The following is an 18,579-nucleotide window of genomic DNA, read 5'->3' as shown; positions in this document are numbered from 1 at the left end:
CCTTGTGATCAGATGGAATTTCATGGGTCGTGTGTCCATCATCTCTTGTCCTGTCAGTAGGCACTACCGAGGAGAGTCTGGCTCCCTCACCTTCACTCCTACCAATAAAGTATTTGTACACAGTGATGAGATCCCTGAGCCTCATCTTCTCCAGATTGAACAGCCCCAGCTTTCTCATCCTTTCTTTATATGAAATACTCCATCTTCATGGCCCTGGCACTGAACTTCCTCTCTTGTACCGGGTAGCCCAGAACTTGACACAATACAGCAGGCATGGCTTCACCAGTGTCGAGTACAGTGGAAGGATGTCTCCCTCAACACGTGGGAAGCACTCTTTCTAATGCAGCCCATGACACTGTTGGCCTCTTTTCCCACACAGGCATGCTGCTGGCTCATGGCTAGCTAGTTGCCCACCAGCACCCCGAGGTCCTTCTCAGTACAGCTGTCTCCCAGCCAGTTGGCCTCCAGCATGTACTGGTGCCTGGGAGTACTCCCCAGATGCAGGATTGAGTGCTTCAGGTCACTTTGAACGTCAGCACAACCATTTGGCCTATCAGCCACTCCTCCCAGTTCTGTATCATCTGCAAACTTGCTGAGGGTACACCCTGACCCACCCTCCAGGTCATTAAATGAAGATGTTGAACAATATTTGAAGCAGAGTCTCAGAGAAGATAAAGTCCATCTCTTTCTCATCCTCTCCAATGCAGCCTGCTGACTCCTGCCACAGCTCTTTCACCTGGTGGCACAGCTCCTCAGTAACTGCACACTAAAAGAGTGCTTAATCCTGCCCAATTAGGGGTCAGGTAGAACAAAGGCTGCAGGTACTCTTTAATCAAGGACAGCTGACAGAGTTTGTTAGAAGCTGCTAGAGCTATCCTTACCTCAGCCTCACCTATCTGCAGCAGATAGGTGCCTCGGAGGGCTCCCAGACAAAGTACCCAGAAGCTGCCTCTGTTCGCTGCACTTTGGGCCTGCCGCTCATACAGGCCTCCCCCAGCACAGGCAAAAGGCCAGGCAGGGCACTTTCTGTTTCTACTAGTACATCAAGGTTAAAAAATAAAAATAAAAAAGTAGAAATAATTGGTTTACCACAGCTTTGCTAGCATGTGGAGAAACTGCATAGCACTTGATTTTCACCAAGAATTTACCTCACACTCCTTAGCACACTTCTTCCCCTGGGAGAAATATAATCATTGTTTTCACTTCTCAACCCCCAGAGAATTTGATGTGGAATTACGAAAATAAAAGGCTCCAATATAAAATCAAGTAGGTTCTAGCTTATAAAAGTAAGCTTTATAAGGCTTTTTAAAGCCTTCTCATTTCCACAGGAGAGAACATTACCTATATTTTTCCAACTGACTGTTAATGTACTATTCTACATATCTTTTGATCTGACGTATTTTTACTTCTCACTGTGCGTTAGATATGTTCTATGTGTTTACCCAGAAAACATTTAAAGACAACATTAAATGGTAACTGCTGTTTTATCTGTTAAGTTCACATAGCTCTGAAATAACATGCACATTCTAAACTTAACTTTTTTTTTTTTTTTTTTTTACACCCTGAAAAAAGCCTACTGCTAAAGAGGCACACTCACAATCGTCAAAGCACCCAATCCAGCTACTTGCCCAGGCCACGGCCTTGTGGGAGTAGCGTCCATGATCACCAAGGAAACAACCTGCTCTTCACATTAACACGTAGCCAGGTCCTTGAAAAAAGAAAGAGTCAAACAACCAATTTTTACTCCTTTAAAGGGTAAATAAATAAACATCTGGTCATAGAGAAGCAGTTCTATAGATAAGACTTCTCTTTTACAAAAACATCTCCATTCATTATCTTCACTGCTCACTTTAGAGTTCGTTCTCCCAAACAAGCCTTGCCTTTACAAGAGACAGCACAATTCAGATCGACATTGCTGGAACCTTGAGAAAATCCTAAATGAGCAGGTAGTGTCATTATTTAAGAATGACAGGTGATTCTCTACGGTTAAAGAACATTGCTGAGCACTGCAATTCAAAAATGACTACAAAAGTTGGGTGGAGCAACAGGGCCTCCCCAACAGCAAACAGCCACAACTTTTATGTGCCTTCTGCAAAATACTCTGCTTTTTTATATATGCCACCAAGAAATTTGAGCCTTCCTAATATTTCAGTGCAGTGCACTACAAACCTGCAGATATGCACCAAACTAAACGGAAAATGAATGACAAAGATTTGTTATTTTTCTAGACTCCGAATTATAAGATCATACTGGTAATTTTGAATATCTCATTGTTGTGTATCTAAAATCAAATCAGGACATTACACAGTATAAGAAACCAGAAGGCTCTTTATGAGGCATACAGTCCCTCTACTTTCCTTTCTTTCCCACCTCCTTGCACATCATTCCTGTAACAATATGTATATTTAGAGAAAGAACTCCATGTTATTTCTAGATTTTGCAAGCTAACAATTTACAATACATTTTCTAATCTTTTGATTTTGTTCACTGATGGGAGAAGGGGGATCCTCTGTTTTATTTGTGTCCTTTCTGGCGGAGAAATAAAAAAAAAAAAAAAAGAACAGCTCTTTGAGAAGCTTGTGCCAGCTTCATTGTCAAGACAAAGGTCACTGCATTCCTATTCATGATGACCTACAACTGTACCCATTTAAAGACTTCATTATGCTACATTAGAAGGAACTCTTTCTCAGAGGTTTTCATTTAGCTTCATTGTGAGAAGAACAAAACATGCAAGCATCAGAATATGGTGGTAAAAACAGTAAAACTGATGATTTTAGTTACCAACTGTCTTATTTCATTTGCCATCCACTCTTAAGATGGTATTTGTGAAGGATGATTTCCAGAATCATGTAAAATAAAATATGAAACTACTTTTACTCTACAGTGCATCTCCAGACTCCAAAGTAAATAAGCAATCAAATTCAGCATACCTACTCAAAATGGATTGCAATCTCTCCAAAATCAGAGGTTCCAACATCTCTCGAGTGGAGCAATTGGTTTAGCCTTCATCTCCTTAGAGTAATATTAAATAAGACTATTATAGAAATAAAACTAGAAAGAAGTTTTAATTATGAATGCTCAGGAAATACACTTTTAAATCACCCACACCTTTCACACAGATTTAACTCTACACTAAAATCACTAAGTATTACCATGCCTAGTTACAAGGCTTCATAGACCAAATAAACAAACTGTTTCGTGATGTAATTTGACCAAACTTTCAAAAGTTGACAAATTTCTTACGCTACACAGCTTAAATATTTTTAGTCACACACCTCCACCAATTTTTTGAATAATCCTTTGGACTAAAGTTGGCCAGACCCAAGATAACAGAATTCTTGCACAGATTTCTGCTTTTCATTTTCAGAAAGTGAACCAATAATTGGAAATGGCAGGTCTTTGAAAATAAAATAAGTATTTAAAAAAAAAAGTGTTCTAAGAAACAGAGCTATCGAGCTTTCTGCAGTGTTACACTTGAGCATCATCACTTACCACAGACAAGCTGCAAGTGCAAAGCCATGTTCTCTCTACTGAGATTACATGATTGCCCCTTAGACCACAGGGCCAGAAGATCCTACTAAATGTGTTATTCCGTATAACCTGACCAAATTCCAGGTAGACAGTTAACTAATACAATATAAATGCCCTCTTCAGTTGCATAAGCTATTCTTTATCAGTCTCATTTTCCAGTATTACCAAGCACTTTTTAAGTTAACCCACTTTTCATTGTAGAGAACCATTTCATTTAAGGGATACGAATATACATTAAAGTTCCTCAGCAGAACATGCGAGATGTTTTACCACACACCTATATGTTTTCCTATTACAGGAAAACAAATTGAAGTGATTCAAAACCTTGTCACTCAAGTTGCATATAGACTCCTTTGTAAAGTCTACTCTTCAAAACAGATCTTTGCTTTTATGTCCGCTCATCTCAGAGAACAACCTCCCATCTTTGAGACTTTTTCCCCCTCCAGAAAAAAATATTCAGGATCTTTGAGCAGTCTGAACTATCCTTACCACTGTCAATACAGTCTCTGGCCTTATGCCAGCACCCAGGCACATCAGGACCCAGTCAAGACTCTAGCCTCCCATGCAGTGAGGACAGAGTAGAGAAGTACACACTGTGAAGAGAAATTAAGGGATTAAAAATAACCTGTCTTCTAGCCTTTGAGAAACCTCAAAATGAAATCTCTTTTGCGAAAAGCACGAAGTAAAGTTATGTTACAAACAACAACACTGAAAAATTCTGAATGGTAATAACCTACCTTTAGCAGGTTTTTAGCATTGAAGGTAGCACATGCACTACCACAGAATATCTGGCACATGCTGCAGCTCCTGCATAATAACCATTTCATGCCTCGTTAGTTCACAGAATGTTTTGATATTTGTAGCACTAAAGAGACAATTTAAAAAACATTTTAAGGTAAATTAAAGTATATTAAAATAATTAAAGAAATGTATAGCTAATTTAGTTCTCCTTTCATTTTTTAGTCTGACCATACAACACTTTATTCAATTTAACACCGAGTCCTCAATTACACAAGCATCTTTCAGGTGTACTTTCATAACATTACTTAGGATAGCCTTCAGTTTTACAATTGCAAAATCTACTAGAAATTTAATAAAAACAAAATATTAAAACATATCAGGATGTAAACATAGTAGCATGCTATATACATAAATTTACATTACTATCAAGATTATAAATCAACCATTAGAAATTAAAAATGCCAGCACTAAATCTTCCATTTAATCCTCAATTCACCTCATCTTGTATTTGCATTATGACAGACTGATTACATGATGGCACAGTATTTTTTCCAAGCAACTCTCTGTTGCTGTTTATACCCACAACAAATAGGATGACAACTCTCCGAGAATGAAGCAGGACTGTGTTTCACAAGGCTGCTCTCTATAGAACCTGGTTTCCCTGGATGCTGGATTAGCAGTGAACACAACAGAAGGGAAAGAACAGATTTAGGCTTCTGAACATCACCTTAGAGAATTAAACTCCCCATAGCTTCTACTTGATTCAAGACAATCAGCTACTCCACACTTACTAAGCTGGTAACTATTCCTCAATCTCTACACAGGGTTTGAAACAGCAGGGGTCTTACAGAAGGAACTCAACTCCAATCAATGTCAAAGAAATGAAATTCCACTACCTATCCCTTCAGGTCATAGGTGTCAAATAACCTGTGCATCAAAAAGTTAATTTTTAGCATCAGTGTCTATAAAAAAATATATAAAATTAAATTATTGGTATGGGGATATGAAAAAACAAATTTGTTCTTTTGCGATGTCTCACTGTGTTAGGAAACAATGCTAAAAACAACTGGGTTTTAGCTGCCAGTGAAAAGGGGGACAAGAAGCATGCTTTGAACAACACAGATAAATTGTATTAGTATTTCATAGCTATTAACTCAGTGAACAGGTTATATCCTGGGTTCCAAATACTACACAAAATACTATGCTTTATTTTCTTATTTTCTTAAATACAAATAAACAAATAAAAAAGCACAAACATCACCTTAGAAGAACATTAAAAGTGAAGACTGCAGATTATATAAGCCAGAAAGCAAACTTCACTATGTGGAAATGTGCAACGTATGCCCCAATATAGGGCGCACAAACACTATTTGAACTAATGTAGCAAATAATTGTAATGGTTCCATCTGTTATGCAGGAGGGGTCACCTTCAGAGACGTACCCACCCAACTTTTAAGTATCTGAATGTAAATGCATTTCCAAAGAATTTTAAGTAAATGTAATCATGTTTTCAAGAACAGTCAATGACTCAAACAAGCCTAGGTTGGTTGGGTGTCCCTAAGTCCAACCTCCAACATGGATGTTGCTAACAGGGTGGGGTGTACTCATTTGTTTTTAAAAAGGGATGAAAAAGCCAGTGGAACAAGCAAGTTTTCTTCCTTAATTTTGTTTCAGGAAATATATGCAGAAGATAGGGTAAGAAAGATAGCGTGTGGAGCGTGAGACAGACTAAGCCTGGAAAATTCCAGACCAAATGGTTAAAGCCAGTAGTCAGAAAGGGCTGAAAACAGGATCTTCCATTTTAAAGTGACCAGACTCCTTTCAATACATAATATATTTAAAAAAAAAAAATGAGAACACTGGCAGCTTAAACATTCGCACACGTATCTTCTCAGGCATAGGGAACATCTCCAGAGTAGCACCTGTGACTTCACCTGCACAATACTAATTTCTAGTCAGTGGGAAAGAAAAGCAGAGGCATCATTCAGACACATTGTTGTCAAACATACCTAAGGCAGAGAAAAAAAAACAGCCAGACCAAAACCAAAACAACACTAATGGAATACATTATATTATTACAAAATCTTCAAGGTTTCCATGATACATCGGGCTGCCTTTTTTCTAGTACATAAACCTGAAATTGTAATCTCCCACCACATTTTCCCATTTTTTAAACCCCTTTTATTCCACCAATTTCTTATTCTAAAAATTTCACCCACTACCCACAAACCCTGTATCTGATCTGGCTAATTTGGAAACTACTGGACATTTCAGCCAGCTCTTCTAGCTTATCTGCAGGCATGTTAGCCATGTAATTTTAGTGTCCTGGAGCATACTGAAACACATTCACGATTCACAGTACCATGATGTGCTTGGCCCAAGCAAAAACACAATGTGAGCTACTATAGTAAGAAGCGGAACACTTTATCTACAATTTTCTATCATATCATCACACATATCAATTCTTATATCCCCTGTGTTAGTGATAGGAAACAGATTATCATTCCCCGCCCATAATCTCTTGAACAAGAAAATTTAACCAAGCACTAAAGTGAAAAATTACATTCAAAGGCCATTTTGCTTTCTTTTTGTCCTCCCTGTCCATGCTGTGACGTTACTACTAAATACACAGTTCTTTTTATTATCTAGCATGTAACACCATACTTGATTTCAACCATATCATTTTACCACACCCTTTAGCTAACCTGAAGGAAAATAAATTTGAACTCCATACCAAAAAACTCTACTTGCATTTCTTTTTTTTGAATGACTGCTAACATGTGGAGAGAATATACAAAATTCCAGTAATTTTCCCTTTCAGATCTTCCAAAATTATTCCTAGCACCTCTCTGAATATCTTAAACATTTAGTATTATTTTATATTTGCTTGGGAAGATTTTCATCCTTAGTTGTCATACATCAGTACTTCTCAGCATACTGGTGATTTTTCTCTTATTCACGTTGTTGCCTTGATTCAAACTGCAATCTTCTTTGCTTTGACACTGCAACCATTCTGAGACTTTCAGCGCTGCTACTCTTATAATCACATGCAACGTTGAAGAAAAACACAGCTTAAGGAAACGGCTGCAAACCATCTTCATACTAATTAATATGCTTTCTGGTATTCTGCTGTACTACTATTTTTACTAAGCTTTCCTTAGAAGGTAAAAGCACAGAAAAGAGGAAAAACAGATATAAGACTTTCTAAAATCTTTACTTTGAACAAAATCTTATTATATATGCGTCATTCCGAATTTTCAGCAATTACAAAATGTCTTTGAAGTTAACAATACACAGTTGTTTTTTTTTTTATTTTTAACCAAAATCTTATATAAAAAAAAGATTTAAAAAGCTGAGGTCGTGTGAACAGTTTAACTTAAGGAAATCTGTTATTTTTTTTTCCCTTGGAGTCTCAAGGTATGAAATAGGGCCCTGATTTCTAAAACACTGCATTCAGATTACATGACCCAAAAAGAAATTGAAGGAAAAAAACGAGCTGAAAACATGCCAGTAAATCACATTACTCCTTCTCAAAACGTCATCTCTTAACATTTCCCTAATAGGCTCTTACAAGTGTGACTGGATAATAGAAGTGATATCTTTATGATTTTGTGAATAATGGGTTTTATTAGTATTAAGTTAAAGCAAACAGCCAGAACAATACATATGCAACTTCTACTACACACAATATAAAGAAAGTAAATTATAACCTCTGTAAAACAAGAGAAAAGGTACTGAAAAAGCCAACAGTGGTTATGGGCTATTCCATCCCCAAAACCAGGCTGGGATCTGTGTATAGCGAACAACTGTTGTTCGCCTTTTTCAACTGAAATAGGGTGAGATACATAATCAAGTATAAAGAAAAGGTTAATGGAGCTACATGGATTTTCTGAACAAATTCTAGATTAGTAAGAAAAAAAAGTTCACCTAGTAAAAGAGGTTACAAGTGGGCTCAGGTTTCAAATTTTAGTGGTGAGGGACAATGGGAAAAATTACCAAGGATTTTTGTAACAATTCCTTTAATAATACACCACTTTCATAACAGAAGTGTTTTACACTTGCACAATGTTAATAACTTTATTATACATGGAAGCCTGTAATAGGCTGATTACACAATAAGACTGCAAACAACCACTGGTACTTTCCTGACACCAGAAAAGTACGTTAAGACTGAAACATCACCAAGAGTACATAAAAAACCATCAGCATAAACGTCACCAAAATTACATTAAAAAACTAATCAAAAAATACATTTGCAAAAAGTGGTTTAGAGCAGTGCCACTGCCTTTCAGCAGCTTTGAATGGCCACCAGTACTTCTAGCAGGTTTCCGTGGCTCCACAGGCATTAATCAGGATTCACATATAATAAATAATGTACCACAAAATATACATAAAGTAAGGCAATAATTCCAAAGAGAAGTTCTGTTGATATTGAGAAGCCGCTCAAGTTCTACTCTCGTAGTTGACACCATCACCAGAAACCTTTGATGGAATTGCAGCCTTAGGCCCTAAGCCTGCAATGATAAACTGCTGCAAACCCCTGTATCCGTAAAGAGCTCCAGTGACACCACCGGTAACACTGCAGGGCACAGGGGTCCATGTGAGCTGATCCTGATGCAGGATCGGGGCCTTCATATGTACAGTTGGGAGTAGATTATTTCTTATTGTACATGGAAACCTCGACAGAATTCTAAAAACATGTGGGTGTTCACTGTTCGTTATCTGATGTCATGAGACATCAGAAAGTACATAGTAAGATATGCACTTTCTGGAATGTAAATTTTTTTTAAATGTTAGCTATTAAGTTGGGGGGTGAGAGAGGGAGTAGGCAAGAAGGGGACGAAAAAGGTGTAAATTAAGAAAAAAACACAAATCAAGGCCAGAGAATTGGGAGCACAACAAAAGAACGGGAACCTTATACATTAAAAGAATGTGGAAAGGGGTAAGAGCAAGAGACCGACTTCTTTTGAACCATGTAAAATAAATAATGTATCCCAAGAGCATATCTAGAATACGACTGTAGTTTCAAGTCGGGGTTCTAATGACATGAACCAGATGCACGCACTTCGTTCTCATGGTTTGTGTCAACAGAATCTCTTTACGGAATTACAGTCTTACACAGGAGTTCTGGGGACATTATTATTTATATTAAAGCTACCGTTCCGGGCTCTCAGTACAGATCCAAGAATATTTGCTCCACCTGTCTGGAATGAGCATCACCTGGAAGAACAGGAGTACTTTAAAAGCAACAAGATTTAGGTAGCAAACTTCTTTCAGACCAGCCCAGACATAAGAGACAGCAATTTGAAATGTTGTAGATCCCTTCCTCAAAAAGCTTGATATATTTGTCACTATCTGTAAATCGGAAGTTCCAATACACTAGTGGTGCATAGAATTCCCATGCTTCGTTACACTTTCCTGAGAGTAAAGCAATTAGAATAAACCTTAGTCCTAGGAACAAAGTTAATTTTTTTGCATTTTAAACTTTTGGGCTATTCCCTGACAACCTATATTTGAAAATTTGATTGCTAAACGTTGTCACTTGAACAAAAACACTATTTCAATCTATTGATTTTTGATTAAAAACCATAATAAACAGATCTAAAAAAATCACACTAATAAAATAAACTAAATATGAAAAGTTGCATTGAAAGGGCATGTTACATTATTCGTAATAGGACCGTGTAGAAACATTCCAATGGCAGTGTTGTCAAAGTAAAACTACATTAAGAAGACCCCACAGCCCGGTCACAGTCGGGACCTTACCTGTAACTCTGGCTAGTTGGGGTTTTTACTCGTGTACTACATGGCTCACTCACATCAGACATCATATTTGAATACCCTGAGAAATCTGACACTGAAGTCCTTACTCTATGGTCCACTTCCCCATTAGAGTTAGTGATAAAAGTCATTGGCACCCTGCTGCCCGACTTAAACTGAGAACCAAACGCTTGTGCAAAGTTCTCGATCTGGTAGGTTGCTCTAGGCTCTATGTCCTTCTGAGGATCTATCTGACTAGCTAACTCCTGAGATGGGATCTGAAAGCTCGTTGAGGATTCTAAGTTTTTCTGTTCCTTCTGGCCAGTCAGTTTCTGAGATGTAGACTGGTAGTTAGATGAAGTCTCTAAGTTTTTTTGAGGATCGATGAGATCATCCAGCTCTTGAGAAGGAGTCAACTGTTGATGCGTAGCCTCCAGAGCAGATAAATAAAAGCCTGGCTGAGATCCAAGCAACATCCCAAACGGAGGTTTTGGCAACGCAGTTGGCAATACTGAGGTAACGGACTGGCTGAAGCCACACTCGAGCGGAGATGTAGTGTAAATCTGTTTGTCTTGAAACAGAGTGTGGTTATGCAGAGTTGAAGACAAGCTAACAAACTGGAAACTGGGTCCAAAAGCAAAACCAGTGCTGTTGGTTGTTCTTTCAAAAGCTTGTTGGAGGTATTTTGAGTATTCTTGCAACATGCTCGCCTTATCGTTTGAAACTGTTTGAGAGTTAGGGCTCAGGTTTTCTTCCTGAACCATCTCCGAATGTTCTCCAGAGCTGTGCAAGTCCACACGCTGTTCAGTTATACTGAAAGGATCTTCCTTCTGGCCTTCTGATTTGTGAGAGTACTGGTCCAAAAGGCTCTGTAAAACTTCATCGGGAATACCAGACTTGTCATGGCAAGACTTTATTTCGCTATTTAAGGATGCTGAATCAATGAGAGATAACGGAGTTTCATTATCCATAACACTAACACCTGCAGACTGGATGACGGACTGCTGGGAAGTCATGTGTCCGACATTAATTGAAAAGGCACTGTTACCGCTTGCAGTTTGCAAGTATCTTCTTTTCTTTGAAAACTGCATGGCGTCATCGTAATTGCTACTTATTTGACCTGGTTTACCACCTGTACTTTGGAGAAGACCAATAGTTTCTACACCGGTATTGGTTACTAGGGAGCCTAGAGAGCCACTCTGTTTCCCAGCCAGTGGTTTTTGCCCCAAAATATCTGGCAGCGGCGATACAAAATTAAGGAAATTTTTGTCTGCCTGTTTCCTGCTTCCTTTCTTGAAGACCAGTTTTGGCACCTTTTTCTGAAGTTCTTCTATGCCCGTGCCGGCTAGACCACCACTGGAAGACACGATAGGAATATCAACTGCATAATTTGGCATGGCCACATTACTTGTAACTTGAGACTCAGTTACTTTGCTGCTACACTTATTTCCTTTGTTTTCAGTGGATATACTTTTTGTTTTACTTTTTCTCCTTGAGGAACTTGTATTTCCCTGAGACAACGCAGCCAAGCTACCCATGTTATTCGACGATCCGGGCTCCATTCCAGCACCTGCTTTACCTATGGCTTCACCACACGTTCTTCTGTGCTTCAAGAGTCTATCAGTCCTTGAAAAATACTGCTGACAAGTGTCACATTTGTATGGCTTTTCTCCACTATGCGTCCTCTTGTGTCTTTCCATGTGGTACTTCTGGATGAACTTCATGCTACACTGGTCACACCCGAAGGGCTTCTCCCTACTGTGGATCTTCTCGTGTCTCTGCAGCAGGTACTTCTGGATGAAACCCATGCTGCACTGGCTGCACTGGAAAGGCCTCTCCCCGGTATGAATAAGCACATGTCTGCGCAAGTGATAGGAGCTCCTGAAGGCAGCGCTGCAGTGTTCGCAGACGTGAGGTTTCTGACTTGGGGACGCGATGGCACCTTCCGCATCTCCCACCAGGGGGGGTTTGGATGAAGCGCTTGGCTTCCGCTTGGCTTTGATTCCCTGAGTTTCTGGCTTTGGCCTCTTTGCCTTCTTGACCTGGGTATCGTGCTTTGGCTCACCCGAGCTCCCAGGGGCGCCCTCGCCTCTGCCACTCAGTAACAGGTCTCGGTGGGGATGCTGGTGCAGGTGGTGAAGGAGGCTGAGGTCCTGAATCACGCTCTGGCCGCTCCCTTCCCCGCCGCCTCCGCTGCCCCCCAGGCCCGGGGGCCTCTCGTCCCCCGCCGCCCCGAAGAGCCCCCCGTAGTGGTGGTGGTGCTGCTGCTGCGGCGGCTGCTGCTGCTGCTCGTCCTCCTCCTGCTCGCTGGGCTTCTCCTGCTTGATGCTCACCAGGGACTGCAGAAAGCCCCAGGGGCTCCTCTGCGCGGAGGAGGCGGGCGCCGAGGGGAAAGCCCCCGCCGGCTCCTTCTTGAAAGTCACGTCCTGAGGGGGGGCGGGCGGCGCCGGGGGCTCGGCCGCCGCCGCGGAGGAAGCGGCGGGAGGCAGCACGCACTGCGGGGGGTGCTGGGCCGCCGCGGGGGGCGCGGCCGCCCGGGTGAAGCTGGTGACCGGGGGCAGGCGGTGGTTGAACATCACCATGCCGGGGGGGAACGCGGGCTCCATGGCGGCCGCCGCCCTCTTGCCTCCTCCTCCTCCTCCGCCTCCGAGGAAGCCGCTGCCGAGTTTCATCCCCCGGCCAGGCGGCCCGGGGAGGAGGCGCGGCCCTGAGGGGCTGCGGGACCCGCCGCCCGCCCGCCGCCTCCCGCCGCTCAGCGCCCGGCTCCCGCCGCGGCCCGGCAGCCGCCGCCCGGGCGCATGGCCGCCGCCGCCCGGCTCCCGGCTCCCGGCCCCCGGCCCGGGCCGCACTTACGGCTCCCGCCGCCGCCTCCGGTCACCGACACCGCCGCGGCCGCTCCACAATGGGATTAGCAGCCCCGAGCCCCGAGCCGCACATGCGCGCCGCGCGGCACACTGGGTACGGGCCCCGCTCCGACAGCGCGCAGGCGCCGCGGGCCCCGCCTGGCTCCCTGCGTGTTCGCTGCCCCGCGGTGCCGAGCTCTGCCCCGCGCCGCCCGCACCCAGCGGCCCCCGCCCGGCCACGAGGGCGGCGGCCCCCGGCAGCCGGCGGGGCTGCGGCGCGAACGCCACGCTCCGGAGAGCCCCGACCCGTAGCCGGAGGCGCGGGCGCCGTTGTGGCTGTGCTAACTGCTGGCAAAGCAGTACGGGGCACGAACGCATCGTGTGTGTCCTCAAAATAATTACTCCGTTACAAACACAGAACTCCAGCGTCTCTAGGTGCCAGATGTTAGGGTGGCTGTAGCTACTTCCACCTCCAAAACCGGGACGTCCACACATGCCGCTGACGGAACAAAAGCTCCCACATAACCCGGATCCACTGCTAAGGTGGTTTCCATCTGATGGATCAGTTGGGCCCACCTCTCCCACCCAACCCGGGCACCGCACGTTTCGCAGGGTGTTGGGGAGTGGAAGGGACCTAGAACGATCATCCAGTGCAATGCCCCTGCCGGAGCAGGAGCACCCACATCAGGGCACTCGGGAACACATCCAGGCAGGTTTCAGATGGCTCCAGGGAAGGAGGCTCCACAACCCCTCTGGGCAGCCTGCGCCAGTGCTCTGTCACGTTTCGCTGGAAACCCTCACAGCTCCCAAACTGGGGCGTAGGTCCGGGTGGGTCAGCCTCTTGCCAGGCCCAGGCCAGGCCATACATGTGAGACACGGGCCAGCCCGTGCGCCCCACCGCCAGCCTGCACTCCCCGTCAGCACTGGGCCTCGACTACGGGGTGCCTTGACCCACTCTTACGACAAAATGACTCTTAGAACTAATAATACCCATTATTTTGGTTGCACATACAGAAATAACTCATTATTACAAAAGAAATGAGATAAAAATCAGTATTTTGAAGTAGTTTTGTGTGTTGGAAAACAATCAGAAGATACTTTTCTCTTTCAACATCTTTCTAATGGGCTATGCCCCCTTAAGTGCTAATAAAATCTGAATAAAATTCTGTTTCTATTGACTTTGAAAACCCTTATATTTCTATAGGGGTTTATTACTGAATTCCAAATTCTGTTAAAATCTAAACTGCAGAGGTACCTTAAAAACTTGGAATTGAACACATTAACACTTTTTTTTTAATCTTAAACATAATGGAAGTAATAGAAGAAGCTGGATAAATACCTTATGATTTTTATACTTTCTCCTCCTTCAAGTATATTTCCCTTATGAGAGTTCAACCTGTAAAGATGAAATACTTTCCATAGATCTCTCCAACTGTTATGAAGCCTTAGGTCAGATTTTGAAATCTTAAAATTATCTAATTAATATTTAAAAATAAATTGATGCAATTTCTACACCCAACAAAATTTTGAAGGCATGTAAGTAAAACAAGTTCCTTTTAATTTTTAAATAGTTTACTTGAAATAGCATGTAAACTAACAGTTCACTTTAAAATGTAAATTAAATTATGAAAGTTTAGGACTGCCACGTTTATCTAAGTGTTAAAAGACAGACCAGAAATTCAAAAAACTTAAAGCAGCAGTAAAATATTAGTCAATGCCTATGAGAAATGAGTCTGTCCCTTTATTCAGGGTGTCTGTGTTTAATGGTAAGCTGGGATGCATATAAGCTAGTCCAAGCATGAAGGGCAGTAGGACACTCATATGGAAAGCCAACTTTGTCCCTCAGTTATCAAGATAAGAAACCTGTCATTTCTCTCATTCACTCTGTCAGCCTTGAGATACACCAAGCAGACTTACCTCTGTGTTGTACACCCCATATATCAGGAAGATGAAGAGACCCTGTAAAATAAAATGGAGGGAAAAAGCTGTTAACTCTAATCATTTCAGCAGTAGAAATACCTGAAATAAACTTTCCTGGGAACAGACAAAAGAAGACACACTTCATCAAGGTCAATTTATTTTTCTATTTTTCAACATTATAAGCTGTACCTTGAGCATTTATTTGATAACGTGGGAGTACATCACCTACGATGTTTGTGGTATTCAACTGTTTGGCAATGAAAAACTCAGCACACCAAGGAATCTAAAACACTAATTAGGAAAATTAATTTTAGGTTTGAATGATCTTCTGAACAAAACCACAAAATAAATTAAAAATATGAAAACAGATGCTACTGCGAACGAAGAAGGAGCAAACATCTCTACTTGTCTTCTTTTTTTTTTTTGTTTTGTTCTGTTGGTTTTTTTTGATTGAAATTAGGAAAAAAATATATATTACCAGATTCTATACTAAAAAGATACATATTCTCTCATGCTCATTGACAAATATACACACTCCAGTTCACAATTTTATAAATCTAAGTAGGAAGAAGGCAAGAGATGCATGAGGGCAGAAAGAAGATTTAATGCAAACAACAAATAGTATAGATGATTTCCCAAAGTGTGTTTTTTTTTTAAACAGCTTTCTTGATATTGGACCAGAATAGCACAAAACAAGCTAAGATATTCACATTGATGAGTTTTATCTGAACCTTTTCACCTTATTGAAACATCTTTTTCTAGGACCTAAGTTAACACTAACACATTAACAATTCTTGCAGTCTGCAGTCAGGATACTGAAAAATGTGGGCAAATTACTAGGAAGAAAAGCATAGCAATTTGAAATAAAATGTAAAACATAAAAGTTTCCTAAGGAAAGGCTTTCGTAACTCAGATTCACTAGGTGCTTATAACCATTTTTTTTAATTCATTTGTAAAATGACCCTTTCTTGTAATACTAATAATTACTAATACTTGTAATTACTAATAAATACATTTCCATGTATCAATAAAAAAACTTTGAAATTGATTTTTTTTTTAAAGGAACATACACTTAAGTAACAAAATTAAAATTTTTTAATCCAACGTGCAAATTACCTAAAGACAGCTGGATTAATTCTGGTGTTGCTCACCAGCAAAATCACTACTTTATTAGGCAGGGAGCAATAAGAGTTATCATTCATATGTAATGTTTCCCTGGATTACCCAAGGCCGGTGTAAAGTCCTTGGGGAAAAAAAAAAAAAAAAAGTGATTTTGTTTCATTTCTTTTGTTAAAAATAAAATAAAAAACAAAATCCAACACCTCCTTTCAGTTATTTGCAGATGCTATCAATGAAATCAACAAGATATAAAAAATAGATTCAGAGAATATACAGCTAAATTTCTGAGCATGTCTTTGTATAAAATACACCACATTTACATCATGCTGCTTATTTGTAAAAAGAACAACCAGAGTCCAGAAACATTGCAACTCAGACCAGTAAATTTCTCACAAGCATAATTGCTTGTAGAATAAAGTCCCACTTCTCTCTTTAAATTTATTGTTAGTGGACCATTCTGACTCCTTTCATAATATTGTCCAAAGTCTGCATTTAGACTATGAAAAAATAGACTGGACACTTTCTCTAAAGTTACAATTAAATAAAATTAGTTTTATCAGAGATAAAAGTAAATATTGAGGTTATAGGAAGAAAGATAAGCACATCATAAAAAGCATTGAACATAGGCTACTGGCAGCTGATTAATCAGTTTAGTCAACATATAGCAATGCAGGCAGCACCACAGGTTTTTTTTTTAACTGACTATTCTGAAAAAAAAATCAGTGTAAGCAAAATGATTTACTACAAAGCTTTTGAAGATTCATTATGTTTTTGATACTACTGAAAGCTGTCAGTGACAACTTTTAATGTTAATGTTAACAGTATAAGCATAAACAGTGAAAAAAATACATAAGTTATTTTATCTTTATTATTTATGAATCTGATTGCAACCTACTATATATATTAAAAAAAAAAAAAAAAAGAGGAGGAGGATAAAGTGTACACCTTTAGTTCCCCCTTACCTCCGTTGTCAGGTTCCTAGGATTTTAGGGACTTCCCTGCTGTGCAACAGGCCAGAACAGGTAGATGCAGAGAATGATCAGATACAGATGAGGACACAGAGAATGATCAGCTGTTCCTAAAAAATGAAACAGAACAAACTGAAATAATTTTTATGGATTATTATACTCATATATAAATATATATGTACGTATATATGTTTATACACACACATATATATTATTTCTCAGGCTACTCTGAATAGTTAGTAAAATCATACAGTGCCTGTTACGCAGAGATACTTCCATGAGTGAAAAGTCTTGCCAAAACTGTCAATTAAGACAACTGTCAATTAAAATTAAAAATTATTCAAGCTTTCTGGCACACTGGAACACTTTCTTTTTCACCAGCAAATGTGGAAATACACAAATACTATTTTAATTGCTTATTACACTCTTCTGAAGTCTATGAATTTCATATAATCACAGGTAAAAAAACGAGATAGCTACTTAGGTTTGGATATACAGTAATCTTACAAAAAATTCAGAAAGAAGTTATTAAGGTTTCCATATCTTAAATTGGCATGCCAAGTTTTTAGTTTTATTGAGCTTGATAACAGGTCATATAAATATTTAACTATTGGAGATATGAAGTGTTGTGGGCATTCTTATCTTAAACCTTCACGTAGACTTCTGGGAATAATTTTTTTTTTTGGTTGGTTGGTTGTTTTTCGAAGGGAGGTTTCTCTCTCTCTCTTTTTTTTTTTTTTTTTTTTTTTGGCACTTGAACATCAACAAATTACGTTAATCCAGTCAGCCTAACAAGGATTTTACTTATTGCTGTAATAAGTTATAACATATTAGCACCCACAAATGATAATGAGGGGTAGTTTTCCACAAAACACCGACATCTAAAATTACCAGTACAGGATCGTTTGTGGTTAGCCTGAGACCAAAATAAAGAGGTAAAGATCCTCAGGTGTTTTGAAATGTTAAAAATAATATGGTCTTACATAATTGATAGTTCAGCTTCTTTAGCTCATTAGCTGAAAACAAATGAGAGCTTCTCTGTTCTTTATTAGACTGTGGTGTTACCCGCAGCGTGGTTCCGTAAGCGGCTGCCTCAACTCTTCAGTTGCTCAGGCTTGTCAGACGTTCTTTGCACCTGGGAATTAAGTTGTGTTGTGATCAAGCCAATAATAAAATGTTCTGGGTAAAATTACATCGGCTGGGATTAAAACAAACCCTTCATTAAGAAGCACAGCAACGTTTTTTTGTGTGCGCACGCGTTCCAATCGCGTGTACAAACACACAGAGGAAATGTAACTGCATTGGGCTAAGTCGTGTATAAACACAGAATAAAGCAGCCCATGCCTTGAAAAGGTTAAATTCTAGACGGAAAAAAGCAGGCTATGTGTAGAGAGAGAGGGAAAAAAAAAAGAACACAGCAGCACAATTGTCATTTTTCAAAGCTACCAAGAACAAATCCTACTTTTCAGTGAGACATCAACTAGCAGTTAAAAACCTTCAGCTGAGCTACAAACCTGCTTTTTGGAGACTGAAGAACAGAACCTCTGCACACTTAATTACAGTCATATTTGCAACTCTCTGCAGGGCATAAATTGATTGCTCAGCTTTTAAATTTGGCAGGTCTTAATAGAATTATCCTTGCTATCTTGAATAAATCAGTCTGTGGACAGTTAGCATCTTTAGCAAGTTTGTCAGGA

General features: G+C 40.3%; 1 protein-coding gene and 2 long non-coding RNA genes across 3 annotated transcripts; all 3 read right to left on the bottom strand.

The window, feature by feature from the left end:
- Positions 1 to 1,496: 1,496 nt before the first annotated feature.
- Positions 1,497 to 4,418, bottom strand: LOC121074289. The gene is made up of 3 exons (XR_005822245.1): positions 4,269 to 4,418; positions 4,021 to 4,124; positions 1,497 to 3,012 (listed from the first exon to the last, which is right to left on the bottom strand). It is a non-coding gene; the product is annotated as an uncharacterized LOC121074289 (long non-coding RNA).
- A 3,458-nt stretch (positions 4,419 to 7,876) lies between these two features.
- Positions 7,877 to 12,774, bottom strand: ZNF281 (zinc finger protein 281). Its single transcript, XM_040566205.1, has one exon. The coding sequence runs from the start codon at positions 12,702 to 12,704 to the stop codon at positions 10,035 to 10,037; it is 2,670 nt and encodes an 889-aa protein (XP_040422139.1). The 5' UTR covers positions 12,705 to 12,774; the 3' UTR covers positions 7,877 to 10,034.
- A 1,463-nt stretch (positions 12,775 to 14,237) lies between these two features.
- LOC121074287 lies at positions 14,238 to 16,986 on the bottom strand. Its single transcript, XR_005822244.1, has 3 exons — positions 16,877 to 16,986; positions 14,793 to 14,834; positions 14,238 to 14,271 (listed from the first exon to the last, which is right to left on the bottom strand). It is a non-coding gene; the product is annotated as an uncharacterized LOC121074287 (long non-coding RNA).
- Between the last annotated feature and the right edge of the window lie 1,593 nt (positions 16,987 to 18,579).

Source organism: Cygnus olor, chromosome 8 (genome assembly GCF_009769625.2).
Source record: "Cygnus olor isolate bCygOlo1 chromosome 8, bCygOlo1.pri.v2, whole genome shotgun sequence".
Classification (NCBI taxonomy): domain Eukaryota; kingdom Metazoa; phylum Chordata; class Aves; order Anseriformes; family Anatidae; genus Cygnus; species Cygnus olor.
This window is presented reverse-complemented; position numbering and strand designations above follow the sequence as displayed.